The sequence below is a fragment of the Centroberyx gerrardi genome, chromosome 9 (genome assembly GCF_048128805.1).
Source record: "Centroberyx gerrardi isolate f3 chromosome 9, fCenGer3.hap1.cur.20231027, whole genome shotgun sequence".
Taxonomy (NCBI): Eukaryota; Metazoa; Chordata; class Actinopteri; order Beryciformes; family Berycidae; genus Centroberyx; species Centroberyx gerrardi.
In genome coordinates this window covers 10,149,473-10,163,243 of record NC_136005.1, presented here as the reverse complement: position 1 = coordinate 10,163,243, position 13,771 = coordinate 10,149,473, and the positions used below count along the sequence as shown (strand labels likewise).

General features: G+C 42.5%; 2 protein-coding genes across 4 annotated transcripts in view; both read left to right on the top strand.

The window, feature by feature from the left end:
- The window catches only part of LOC139928106 (C2 calcium-dependent domain-containing protein 4C), a 304,401-nt gene that overhangs the window by 76,390 nt on the left and 214,240 nt on the right, over window positions 1-13,771 (top strand). The window lies entirely within an intron of this gene.
- The window catches only part of LOC139928107 (guanine nucleotide-binding protein subunit alpha-11), a 31,806-nt gene that overhangs the window by 6,560 nt on the left and 11,475 nt on the right, over window positions 1-13,771 (top strand). For 2 of the 3 annotated variants that reach the window (XM_071920491.2, XM_071920490.2), the window contains exons 2-4: window positions 10,307-10,491; window positions 12,296-12,450; window positions 13,027-13,155. In XM_071920491.2, coding sequence (XP_071776592.1) covers window positions 10,307-10,491; window positions 12,296-12,450; window positions 13,027-13,155 — 469 coding nt within the window. The remainder of the gene's footprint in view (window positions 1-10,306; window positions 10,492-12,295; window positions 12,451-13,026; window positions 13,156-13,771) is intronic. The other variant, XM_071920492.2, reaches the window with a different exon arrangement.

The following is a 13,771-nucleotide window of genomic DNA, read 5'->3' as shown; positions in this document are numbered from 1 at the left end:
GCAAAATTATTCATGTAATTATGTGTCAAGATAGGCAAATCAAGTACAGTTGACTCACTTCTTAAAAGTTCTGCATGTAATCGTGGCTGAATTACACATAACCTTAAAAAAATCACATTGCACGTTTCCCCTGTGGCAAATTTGTTTTCCAGAAAATGATCTCAAGTAATCCATGTTACAAGTTTAGTAACAGGAGGTGCCATCTCTCTCCTTTTGCTTCCAATGCCATGCTGTATTACACTACTACACTGCCATATTTGGCTACTATCAAAGCAGTAAGCAAAAAAAAAGGCATACAAATAATAAAATGGTTTTAGAATCTCAGAATAACTAAGGTTTGTTGTACTTTATGACAATATCTGTTGTCTTTGTTTTTATTTATTTATCTTTTAAATTGGAATCTCCTCCTAATTGCAATTAGCAGTGTAGATTTTTTGAGCATCGTGTTTGTATGTTTTTACCCCCTGTAATGTCCTTGTTTTATCCCCAGATTCCACATTATATGTGACAAATTGATATATTTTGGATAGTTGAGCCGTTTCTTATTAATGCACCATATTTTTCAGGATATTGATTATTTTAGCATTACTTTAAAGCATTTCTGCTTCATCAGATACTGGATTCTCCGTTGAGAATAACGGAGGAAGAGATTCGAACCTGTGACATCAGGAGTATGTTCTATGTGCCGTAACTAGCTGAGCCCCCAGGATGTCCCTTTTCAGGATATTTCAGTGAACTCTTAATTGAAATGGGAATCACGATACTGTGTGTATACACGCACGGAGCACACACTTTATCTGTCAATGTGCACTCAAACAGGTCAGTGGTATCTAGGCTAATGAGTGTTTGTTTTTTTGGCAACACCCAAGGATGTCTCATGCATGGAGCCTACCTACGCCCATTATGATTTCTCTTAGTAAGTCTTGCTCTAAGCCAGAGATCAGCCCTGTGTTAGCCATATTTATTTGGATCCCTGTTAGCTGCTGCCAAGGTAACGACAATCATGCCAGGGTTTTGTACACAAAAAATGCAGACAACAAAGAAGAGCAACCCACAAGGAAAAAAGCCCCCAAAAAGAGACTTGTAAGAGAGGGTGCAAGCAGCATCTTAGGCCATTATAGGGCTGCCCCCTGGTATCCCAGCTATCCTCGTATGCACACTAGCGCTGCTGAAGGCAAAGTTGGCAGATGCTCTCCTGTATCCTTCCTCCTACTATTGTATCTCTAACATCACTGACTGACTCTCAGCCAAGATTGATAATGGTAATCATCACCCACATGAGCTTATTTCCCTGAAATCTTAAATGGCTCGCCTCATACAGTGTGACCTCGCACTCTAGTTTGACAGAGCCAACTCAAGCTGCCAATTATTTTAGCTAAATGCTTATTGGTTTGTATTGACAGAGGATTTTCTATCCGCTATGCCAGCCACGTGCATTTCATTTGTGTACAGGAGTCCCACTAGCAATAAATTACGCCTTCGTTTCCCCTTTGCCCTTCTCAATGAGAGACATTATATTATGTCCAGCATCCTCGCATCTGAACAGGTCTAACCTTCTCATCTGATTATCCTGGCTGTACGTTACAGCCATAAATGGGATACTAAACTAAACAGATTTTTCTTGTGACTACACTGCTCAATTAATTAGAACCAGGACATCTAGCATTTTTTCTCAACCCAATGTGACTTGTGTTGTTGCACCTTTATTCAGTCTAGAGGAAGTCTGACTGCATTTCTGCCTTTGAGATAAAGGTGATGGTTACAATTGTCATTCAGTGTGATTTTTGAGATGTGATTCTAAAGATCGGATTTTATCAGATCACATCGCCGTTCGCCGTATCTCCAGACTTGGCTTGAAAATGGCTGTCATGCGTTTCCTGTGTCTGCATTGCTTGTTCCCCACTCTCCCTCTCAGTTTCTTTACATTGCTTGTATGCGCACAGTGACTGAATCACGTCCAATCAATGTAAAATTCTGATCACAGTGCGAGCCTGCCCACTTCCATATCCGTCCTCTTCCAGATCTCTCACTTAATGCGTCCTGACGTGATCGGATGATAATGAATGAAGTGTAACTGTAGCCAAAGGGGAGAATAAGGATAAGAAATCAGTTTTGCAGTTTCACCAGAAAAAAAGTTAAGGTTGGGCGTTGGGCAAGGAAGGCTGATCCTAAGAGCCAGTTAAGCCTGACCATCGTTTGTTTATCAGAGTGGCGAGTCGGCACCATGATGTCAACCATCGGTGACGATTGCAGCGAGCCTAGAAAGTCACACACTGGCACACACTCCACACCGGACTTATTTCACATGTCTTTTAGTGCCATGCAAATTGTAACGCAGCCACATGATTTGCATGTCGCCCAGTTATAATCAGCAGACTTCACTGACGGAGAATGTAAACAAACACTCAGAGTTTGGACAGGGGTGGGGAGGAATATATAGGGCCTCTGGGGCTTCTAGATTACTGCCACAATAAAAAAATAAAAAAATTCAAATTTATTCAGGTGCTCTGTGATGATAGAATACCACCATTAGTTTGGGAGTGGGAAGTATTTCTTTGTTATCTATTCAAGTCAATTATGGTGGGTTGTATTTTGGCATGACTTTATTGACTCTATTGTTGGTCTCTAAGGCTGCACAAAATTGGCAATAAATCATGTTTTTTTTTATTTTCACATTTTTTAACATATGATCAAATAAAAGTGTTGTTGCAGTATGATTTTTCTGATACTTGGAAAAAAGTATCCCAGATAATGGACAAATAATATGCTTAGTTTCTGCTCAGTTTGAAGATTTTGTCTGAAGTGCTACTTGATTTGTAGACCAGGGATTCTGTACAGATTCATGTGCAGAGGACTAGAATACTTTTGTTTTTGAAATCTTCTGAAACTCCTCTCCCTCTTCCCTCCCGTCTCAATTATTAAAAAAATATACTGCCTCTTGCAAATTTGAAATTGCCATATGGAGTTCACACATGCTGAGCCCAATAGGTTCTGGAAGTATTTTCTTTTTGCGCATAGCCTGCGGTGGCAATAAACATTTAGACACAAGAATTTTACTGTGCAACACAGATAGTAATACTTCTACAAGATCATAAGACAGTTGCATGTGTTACAGTGACTATTGTTATTGGGCGTTTTTAACACAAAAACCTGCTTCAAAACAGATGTTGAATCCCTCGTAACCAATGTTCACTACATTAATTTATGAAAGTGTTAGGATCTCTTATCCTATCTCTACTATATTGTGCTATAAAATGATTGTGGCTAATTGGCACCAGAGGCTATGAGCATACGGAAAATACCTTCTGAACCAAAGGAGGCAATTTTTTTTTTTTTTTTTTTAATTCTTAATGTTTTTTTAGACTACTTGTGATGCCCTATTGGTTTCAGTAGTGACGACACCCTAATGTACAGTAAGCACCCGGTTTAGAGGCTGTGGTCCATATGTAGCCTCATGTGAAAGAAGGACCAGCCTCTTCATTTTACCCTTGGGTGGTAAATATACCTATACCCTATCAACAATACCACACTTTTGAAATCTCCAGCTACTGTGGCCGGTGGATAAAGAATTGAGTTTCACAGTGTGGTAGGAAGGCAAGGCAGGTAGGTGTTTGTAGTTCTGCACCGTGTTTGTCTGGCGGCTCTGTTGGTTGAGCAAACAGTGATGTTGACACACCCAGAGTTTCGGCAGTTATGTGGCAGTCAGGCCTGTAAAAGACTGCCCACTCCTTCTCATGACACTGCCTGCCTACTAGCTTATCATTACTGACATGTATAGCCCTCCTTAAAGCCTCCTCATATCCCTATAAGGGCTGGATGTCCTGAGACTGAAGGAATTGTGTCTGTCTGACGGCAAATTTATGTGTGTTTAGGGCGGAGGGTTGGGACCCTAAGAGAAGGGTTAGGAAGGATTAAGATTATTTTCTAAAATATGAGGTGACTAGTAAAATTATGAAAGGGGCTGTATTGTGGAATTTACCAGCCATTGTGGCCTGTACAAAAAGAAAGTGTGTTGACTCACCCTGAATCTTAGACACTATTCAGAAACAAGTTTGTTCTTGGCCTAATGACCTGATCTGTCAGAGAGGTATAGCTATATATTGCATAACATCTCTAAGTTATAGCTATTGTATTTATATGTTTGTCAGTTGAGTGCCATGTGCATGTGTGTGCATGCGTACAAGTGAAGTCAATGAAGTCACGGATTTGGAAGAAGGAGGTGAAGTTCGAGACAGCGCACAATTAGATTACATCCAAGGAAGGATTGCGAGCTGCAAAACTGTGCCCAATGGGAAATACTGCTGTTCCAGTACAACTAGCGTTTTGATTAAATGGGAACCAAAATAGGCAAAATGATTAAATTGACATTTAAGTCCTTTAGAAGGAAAAGTATGCAAGGAATGTTCTCAAAACTGGAATAGAGATCTTGTGCTTTCCCCCTCCTCTCTCTCACTCTCTCTCTCTCTCACTCTCTCTCTCAGCATAGATAGTCCTGGATGTGCTCTTACAGTCCACTCACTCTGTGCCGACACACGGATCACACATCCGATTGCAGTAGAGGAGAGAACAGGACACAGACAGACAAACAGATCCTCATCCAGCCCACCCACTCCCTCCAGTCCCTCTCTTATCGTTGACAGGAAGGCATGTAAAAAATGACTTGTCATTCAGCCCATTTCTGAAGTGAGTCGGCGTAGCTGTAGATGCAACAGTAGATGTCATGCCACGGACGGTTAGTTGCAGGAACGGCCTTGCTTGGCAGCAGGTGGTCAAGGCAGCGGCTGGTGCCCACCAGGCTGTCTGCTGTGTTTTGAGGAAATGGCTAAGAGACATCTTTGCTTTAGTTTTTTTTGTTGCACTGCCATTCCTTTAACATCCAAACCAGGACTTATGCTCTCCCTGGTTGCAAAAGATAGGCTAATTGCATCAAATCTTGTTTATTAACAAATATTTATTACTGCTAATTCTTTGTAGCAGAAAAGTAGTTTGTAAAATATGTTGTTACTCCCATTCTTTTCTAATGAAGATTCCCATTTTCCACTTATTCACAATTTCCTGTTTTTTTTTTTTTTTCTTGTGGTTTTGTCTTGGCCACATTGCAGCTATAGGCTACACATAACCAGGGTGGGAGGAGCAGAGACGATGGGGGGGGGGGGAGTCCATCTCGTGACAGGGTCACGGGAAATGAATAAGAAAGAATTTTATATCTCTCTCACACACCCGCTTCTCAAGCAGGCTATGCTGGAGTTATCCATAGCGGCTGTGCACTGTAGCATCAGTCAGTCTGCTAATCCAAGTGCAGTCAGGCCGTCCGTCAGTCAGTCCATGCACAAACGGTGAAGTTAGACAAACGGTCAGTCAGTCTTTCAGTCAGTAAATAGTTTTTGGGCTCAATCAGTCAGTCGCCCAGCCAGCCTGTCTGTCAGTCAGTCAGTCAGTCACTCAGTCAGTCAGCTAGCTAGTCCGTCTGTCAGTCTGTCATTCAGTGTCTGCACAGTCAGTCAGAGAGCTGGCGGCCTGAAGCCAGTGTGTCCAACATTTTGCTGAGGTGGCCATAGCTTCCTCTTTGCTGCGCTGGAGGGAAGTTTTTAAGGAATCATTTACACAGAGAGGGCCTTTCTCCTCCACTCTGTCACACTTTGCACCTCCTCCTTCCCTTCTTCTCTATCTCTTTTACTCTCTCCCTCGCTCTTTCCCTCTCAACAGGGAAGCCAAACTCTGCTTTAAGTTATTACTCTTTGTGTAATTTAGAGCTGAATTGCCTGCTGTGGCCTCCAGCTGGCCGGACCCAATGAAATGGATCCGTTTCAACTGTTTTGTTTTTTTTTGTGTGTTTTTTTCTCTTTTTTCTGTTCATTGCGAGTTAATGGTTATTTAGCAGAATGAGTAATGCCCTGGATGGTGCATGGCGCGGGCAGAGTGACATGGTTCTGCCTCAGTTAACGGTCATGGCTGTGTGATTATTGGGCTTCTCCTCTCTCTGCCCCTCCGGCTTTGCTGTGTTGGTGATTTCAAAATTGCTCATTAAAGTCTCTGGTAAGCCTGTATGGTCTGAGCACCTTAACATCTGTGACACTTAATGTCCTCGATTAAAACAAAACCAAAATATTGATGAATTTAGACCATGTTTTCTGGACAAAATTGCTTGTGAATGTGATTTTTGTTCAGTGTTGAGTGCTTTACAGAATAGATTTGATTCCCAGTAGACTGTTTTGCGATTAAGAAATGCACCCGTAAGTTGCATGTTTAAGTTGGCTCTGTGGAGACATAGCCCTATCAGCTGGGCCTATCTGCTGGTGCTTTCTGCCATGTATTTATGAGCGCAATACAGGAGTTGCCATGGGAACTAGCATTATCCCTCAGGAGTAGCACCAGTGAATGTACAGTAGCTTGGCCATGAGAAATGTTTCTGCTGGGTTTTCCAGTTAGGCAGGAGAACAATAGGATCTGTTGAATTAGGCTGATCATGCCCGCAAGACATGCCCCTCTCTCCTGGCTGCGAGTGTGTGTGTGAGTGTGTGTTTGAGTCTGGAAAACTCAACTACACATGATGTGGCTATTGATTGCTCATGCTTAGGGTTAGTCCAGTGATTTCCGCTGGACACACACTCAGTTGAGCCTCGTCTAGTGTGGCACCAACCGATCTGAAGTGTCCACCTACTTCTCTCCTTCTCAGCTTTACCCCTCTCATCTCAGACCTCTCCCTTTTCCTCTGCTTTCCTTTTTCTTACTCAGTGTTTTCTTCTCTCTCACTCGACCCCTCACATCTCAGAACCCCCCCCCCCCCCCCTTCCCTTCGACTCTTTAGTCAATGAGAAAGTGAACTCTCCAAGGCTGTGTCTTGACTGCTGCTAATTATGTCCCTATCTCATAGACATACTCTGTCTGAAGGGGAAACTCCAATGTTGCCTGACCTGCTTTCCGCAGTGAAAGATCCTGTCTGGTTAGAGGGCAGGCAGCACTCGGGGCACTCCTTCACTGTACACTCAACAGTGCTCCTCTGTCAATGAGAGTCAAACTCAACTCTCCTCATCCTTGGAAGATCCTTGTGTTTGAAAAGCAGCTACTTTAACCTGGAAACACCAGCTGTACTTTTTAACACAAAGCACATTCCGTTATCTAATCAGCCACTACAGCTCCTCTTTGATAATGTGGCTATAAGCGCTATCAGTGTCACTTGTGGTTGTTGCTTTTGCTTGTGGTTTTTCTTTATTACAGCTGTATTAGAAGTCTGTATTGGACTTAGGGTTTTTGGCACTTGTAAGTTCATTTGGAGAGGAGAGGAAATCTCCCGTGTTAGGCCTTGAGAGGTTTAAAGGGAGCTGGGGCTGCCACTTTACGGAGACTGAGAAAACAGAGGTTATGCAATGAGCCTATTCTGTGGTACTCTCTGGTTTGGCATGGTCTGGCATGGCCTGGCATGTGTGCCAAGGCAGCAGAACAAACACAGGGAGTAGGCATTACCCCTCAGCACAGGAAGGAGGCAAATGGTTAAGGAAGGGAGACGAGAGACAAAAGACTGGGGAGAGACGAAAAACTGACATGTCAGGAGTACAGAATGAACCACAGCAAGGATGAATGCATTTGATTCAAAGTGTAAATTGAAACTGCAGTTCACAGAATAATGGTTAAGCCTTCATCATCAAATTCTTTATAGATTGACAGGATGCAAAACTTTGTAGGTGAAATAAACCTAACTGGTGTGGTGGGACAGAAGAATACTGATTAAAGGAAAAGGAGAGATCTGAGACATAAGGAGTGGGTGGGAGGCAAGAGGGAAAGAAGCTAGAGAAGACTGAAATAGGGCAATGAGAGGGGCAGAACAGGAGAGAGGGAATGAAAGCCAGAGGAGGAATGTACAGTCGGTAGAAGAAACATGTTGAGATAGACAGAACAAAGAAGAGAGGGGAAGGCAGAGGCCAGAGAAGAGAAGTAGTGAAGCTGAAACTGCAGTGACTCAGACCGAGTGTGGGGAGAAGAGAGGACGAATGGGTTGCTACTAGAGAGAAGAGTGGAAGAGAGCTTGAGCGGGGTTGGAGAGGAAAAAAAGAGGTGGTGGGATGGGGGTGGAAGAGAGAAGGATTGCCCTGGAGAGAAGGCCATAGAGAGAGATGCATAGTTAGAACAGAGGCAGAGATGGGGTTAGAGCGCTACCTACCTAGTCTTATTAATGTGCCTCTTTAGTAAGGCAGCTACAGTACACTAAACTCTGATGCTTTCATCCGGAGACTGACGTCCCCAAAGCCTAGATTGGTAGTTTGCACACAGAATATGTCCATATAAAGATACAGAAGCTGCTGTGGAAGCTCCTCTGGGACAGTTACTGAGAGGGATATATAGGGTTTTCTGTCTGATTCTGCCAGTTTCTCTCTCTGCATGTGCCAACAAGTTTCTTTCTGTATGACTTAGTCTTTCTGTGTGTGTGCACTTGCATGGTCTCTGTGATTCCAAATTGTAGAACTGAACTCAGTTTACCCCGCTCTTTGTTGAGCTGAGGTGAGCCGTACAGCCCTAATGTGGTCGCTCTGGGCTGCTCCACTTACCCAGGCTGTCAGTCAGGCCTCTTTTGCAGTAACCAGGGCCAAAGCAGTGTAATGGACGCTCTCAGAACACTAGAACCAAGATGACAAGGGGTGAGATGTTTGACTTGTGGTTGCCAGGTGGGGATGCAAGGTTGCTCTGCATAATATTTATTCCCAGGGGCGGACTTACAGGTCAAACTTGGCTCTAATCAGTCTGTCTGTCAAGTCCGTCGTTGCACCAAAACATGCTAATCATAAATATGCATCAAGTCAGTGGATAAAGGAAAATGTTCATTGATTTTACACATTACGGACCCTGATTCATCCACTACAAACAGAATTGCAAATGTTTCCAAGGTTTGCAATTCCTTTTGACTCTCTTTCTGTGTTTTCTTTGACATCATCATGGTTAGTCCCAAACATTTATATTTTACATTTTAGGCATTTAGTTGACACTCTTATCCAGAGTAAATTACATGGAGTTATGTAAAGCTTTAAGTCCTAGATCACCAAAATTACAAATCACATTAAGCAAAAACATTAAGCAGTGCAAGGCCATAGTGCCCTAACAATATTCTTATGACTACCTAATAGCCATGTATGCAAGAAGTGCTAGGAAAAGAAATAAAATAACATCTAAGGAGAATGGTAGAACAGATTTTTTTCATGGGGTTGAGTAGATGATCTTTAAGCGTATGACAGAAGATGCAAAGTGATGCTGCTGTTTTGACTGGAAAGCGTTCCATCATAAGGGGACCAGGAGGGAGGAGAGGTGAGACCAGCTGCAGCGATGACCCGGCCAGTGCAGTGAAGGAAGAGCTCAGCAGTTAGTAGTAGCAAATTGCAGAGCATGGGTTGGGATGTAGGTCTGTACTGTCACCTGGAGGTGTGGCGGTGCGGATCCCTTCGCAGGCCTGTAGACCAGCACCAAGGTTTAGGTAGACAGACACAGTAGACCCTGTTGTAAAGACAGACCAATTAATTACGACAGAGATAGGAGTTGTATAAAAATGTTGCATTTGACCGAGGCAGAGTTATGCCTGGATGACTTGCAGGATTATTCTGGTGAGGACAGCTTGGTGCCCACTGGTAGCAACCTGTTTTAACCTTTTTCATGATTCTGCTGCTCATTTTGCTCTTGTCAGAGGAACAGAAACTCTGTGGATGATTCCACGGTAACCTGTGAAAGTACAGTTGCAGAGGAGTTAAGGGACTAAACGGTGCTGCAGATTGAATTTTGCTGATTGATTTGTTGCCCTTTTAGACAAGAGTGAATCGATTGCAGCTTGTCTCAGGGTTCTGTGGTATTGACCAGTTTTCAAACAAAAGTTTGAATTCATCACTGTTGTGTTTTATTTGTACTACAGTTCATTTGTAGCATTAACCAAGAGACCGATTATTAATTTTGTGTTTTTGTGTGTCTTTCGAGTTTGACTGCTGGTAACTTTGCCCCTCGGATGATAAAGATTTATTCCACTTCACTTAGCTTTAAACTATATTATTCTTCCCAGCATGTAATCATGATACTGGCCCTCAATTTGATAACTTAGAAAACAAAGTTATTTGACTCATAGCATTAAAATGTAAATAAGAATATGAACATTTGGTTTCAGTTTGTCAGTGCAATATCGTGTTGTGGGTAAAAGAAGACTGTCATATATCATTAGAATGTCAGCAAGAGGAAATGTTGTGACGTGATAATCCGTCAGTATCGTTTAGCCCTAATTATGACCTTTTTTCAGTTGTTGGCTAACCCCCAGTATCTCCACTGTTTCTCCTCTCAGGTACTGGAGAGAGTGGCAAGAGCACCTTCATCAAGCAGATGAGGATAATTCATGGGACGGGCTACACAGATGAAGATAAGAGGGGCTTCACCAAGCTGGTCTACCAGAACATCTTCACCTCCATGCAGGCCATGATCCGTGCCACCGAGACCCTCAAGATCCAGTACAAGTACGAACAGAACAAGGTGTGCAATGTCAGATACTCCCAACAAAATATTTGGACAGAAAATTGTCTTGCAGTGTGTGCTATAGATATGGATAGCGACATCCAGGTACTTCAGGTATAATTCATTCAAATTCTTAATTCTTGACAGCGGGTAACACAAATTTGTAATGTATTTGGCTCACCAATGCTAAATATGTAGTTTGGTGGGAATCTACGTGCCAGAGACAAGTGTGTACCCCACTTGCATGTCCCCCTGCATGGTTGCATGGTTAGATAAATCAGTTGCAACCTGCATGTGAATGACATTTCCTTTTAGGCATTTAGCTGACATGCTTATCCTTGTGAGTGAGTAGGTAGAAGTTCAGTGTCTTGCTCAAGGATACTTCGACACAACAAATGAGATATAGCTTTAAGTCTAAACAAGCGACCTCATCGAAACAACAGGCCACTCTCTCTTCCTTTTCCTGAATTCTCCTCCACTCTCCTATGAACTGCCTGGCTGCTGTTGTCAGCTTGGCCATGCAATCTCTGTGCTTGATTGTTCACTCCCAAGCTCATATGTCCACTTCACCCAATGCAAACCATATTCAAACAGACCATAAAACTGGCAGTAAACTAAGATGTAAAATAAAATGGATTGCTCTTCTCCAATCTTCTGTGACCGGCCTGGTGGTAACTTGTCACCATAACTGAACTTGACTGACAACATTTGGATCTGGAAAAGTATATTGAGAGTTCAGTCAACAGAAAGAGCCAAGGTTATTTACCTTAATCTTCACCTTACTTGGCTTGAGATACAGAGCAAAGAGACTGTTGGATGCAGTGTCTGCTTGCCATTTATAGCTTCTTCTTTTTTTTTTTTAAACAGTTCACATACTATATAGCAACTTTAGCAAGGATGGATGTACAAATTACATTTACTTTGCTTACAGTAATTCAGTAGCTTTTTTGTGTACTTTTTGAAGTTGGTAATTTTACTTTTACTTAAGTATGTTTTGATTGAATTATTGTACTTTGCTGCATTTTAAAATACATCCATTACAGAGTACACTTCTGTAGTTTCTCCATAAGCGTTACACCTGAAACTGGTAAACTGTAAAATGCATCTGCATCAAATCTGCATGTGGAGGTGACATTAACTGTAAGTTAACATTAACTGTAAGTTAACATTAAATGCTCAAACGTTTTCCACAACAGTAGCTTCATTAACATTAGCCCAAACGCCATCCTTCCGGCTACAGTATTATTGGTTTGTGTTTGCCTGGTTGTTGTCTAGCTAGTTTGCTAGGCTGCCAAGCTTGGTGGATAGATAGTATCAAAACAAACATCAGTGTAGAAATGTTGAATATTGGGGTTGGGCATTTTTCAGCAACAGTTCTTCTACTCGAGTACTCGTTCTATCCCTGCTACATAGTATATACAGTATATCGGCGTATATACAACAATGGGTAAAGCGCTGCAGAAGGTTGTGAAGATAACCATTACAATACAGGACAATCACTTTACCTTAAAAAGTCATTCACCCTAATGAAGAATCACTATCATCCCAGCTCAACCACTTTTCCCCTTTCTCCCCTCCAGTACGTAGTAAAAACACACGAGGGCCCACACCTCCAGATTTGGAGATGCTTTTTTATTTACAAGCCATCACTCGTGAATTTCATTATTAGCATAAAATCTACAGCTACTGCACTGACATACCACTGTCAAAACTTTGCTGTTCTTACATTTTATTTTAATTTAGTGTTGTCTTCATACAAGCCAGCATTACATTGTTCCTGTTTGCACTTCAACATTGACCTTTCCTCTTACTCCTCTCCCAGAATCACGCCCTGCTGGTGCGCGAGGTGGACGTGGAGAAGGTGTCATCGTTCGATCAGCCCTACATCGGTGCAATAAAGATGCTGTGGGCCGACCCTGGCATCCAGGAGGCCTACGATCGCAGGAGAGAGTACCAGCTCTCCGACTCAACCAAATAGTACGTCTGCAACCTGTGCACATACTGGGGTGACTGGTTATTCAGTTCCTGTACACAGATGAGGAAGCGTAGTTTCAAATGTTTTGGCAGTGTGCTGCCGGTGTTAATATACACTCGCCCAAAGCCAAGACAGAGAAGGGGAAGAGGAGCAGGCAGAAGGGGGGAGTCGGGGAATAGGAGGAAATGGAGACAGTTTTATAAACGACTGCTAATAATATCAGGGCTAATTCCACCTCTCATTAATCCAGCTCAGACTAATGTGGCTGCTTAAAAAGTTGAGCTTTGAGACGATATCAAAGGTTATTTATGTGTGAAGATTATTTGTGTATGTAGTGAATTTGTATGAGCTACTGCTGGCTACAGATGTAAGTTTGCACATCTACATTTGTCTGAGCATTTTGAAAGCGTGTGGGTGTGTGACAGAAAGCGATTGTCCATGTACCTGTTTTTGTGTATGTATTCATGCGCATGTGAACTCATACTAGTCAGATTGCATGGTTTGCATACGTACGCGTGTGTGTGTGTGTGTGTGTGTGTGTCCCTTTGTCATGTGTTCCCTCCCCCTTCATTCCACAGTTACCTTAGTGATTTAGAGCGAATAGCGTCACCAGGGTACGTGCCCACTCAGCAGGACGTGCTGCGGGTTCGAGTGCCCACCACTGGCATCATTGAGTACCCATTTGACCTGGAGAATATTATCTTCAGGTACTGGTGTCAAGTGCTGCCGCTGATGTCGCTGGTTGGCCGGCTGCATGGGAGTCGGTCAGCCAGTTAGAAGCCGTCGATGCCGCTATCTCCATCCACCCACTGCTGCACAGCCCGACTCGGCACAGCGCTTTAACACATCCGTGATGGCACACTCTCTTAAGACCGGCCTCAAGAGTAGGCCCCAACCCGCCTGTGAGCACTAGCTAGAAAAGGACTTATTTTACCCAGGCAGATATACACTACCAGTCAAACGTTTGGACACACCTGATTGAATGTACTATGTTTTTGATTCTCTTAAAGCCATTTTGATCTAAAGGCTTATGCTTAAATGCTTGAAATTTGTTTTTTAGACAAATATAAATAGAGAAGTTGATGCCTATGTATGAATTTATTTCCAAAGCCTTTGCCTTTCCATCAAGGCAAAGGGCAGCTAGTTTTGATTTGTTTAACACTTTTTTTGGTAACTGCATAATTCCATTTGTGTCATTTCATAGTTTTGATGTCTTTATTATTATTCTAAAATGTGAATAATAGTAAAAATAAAGAAAAATGTGTGTGTCCAAACTTTTGACTGGTAGTGTAATTTCTTGGGTCATTGAGTGCAAATTTTAAA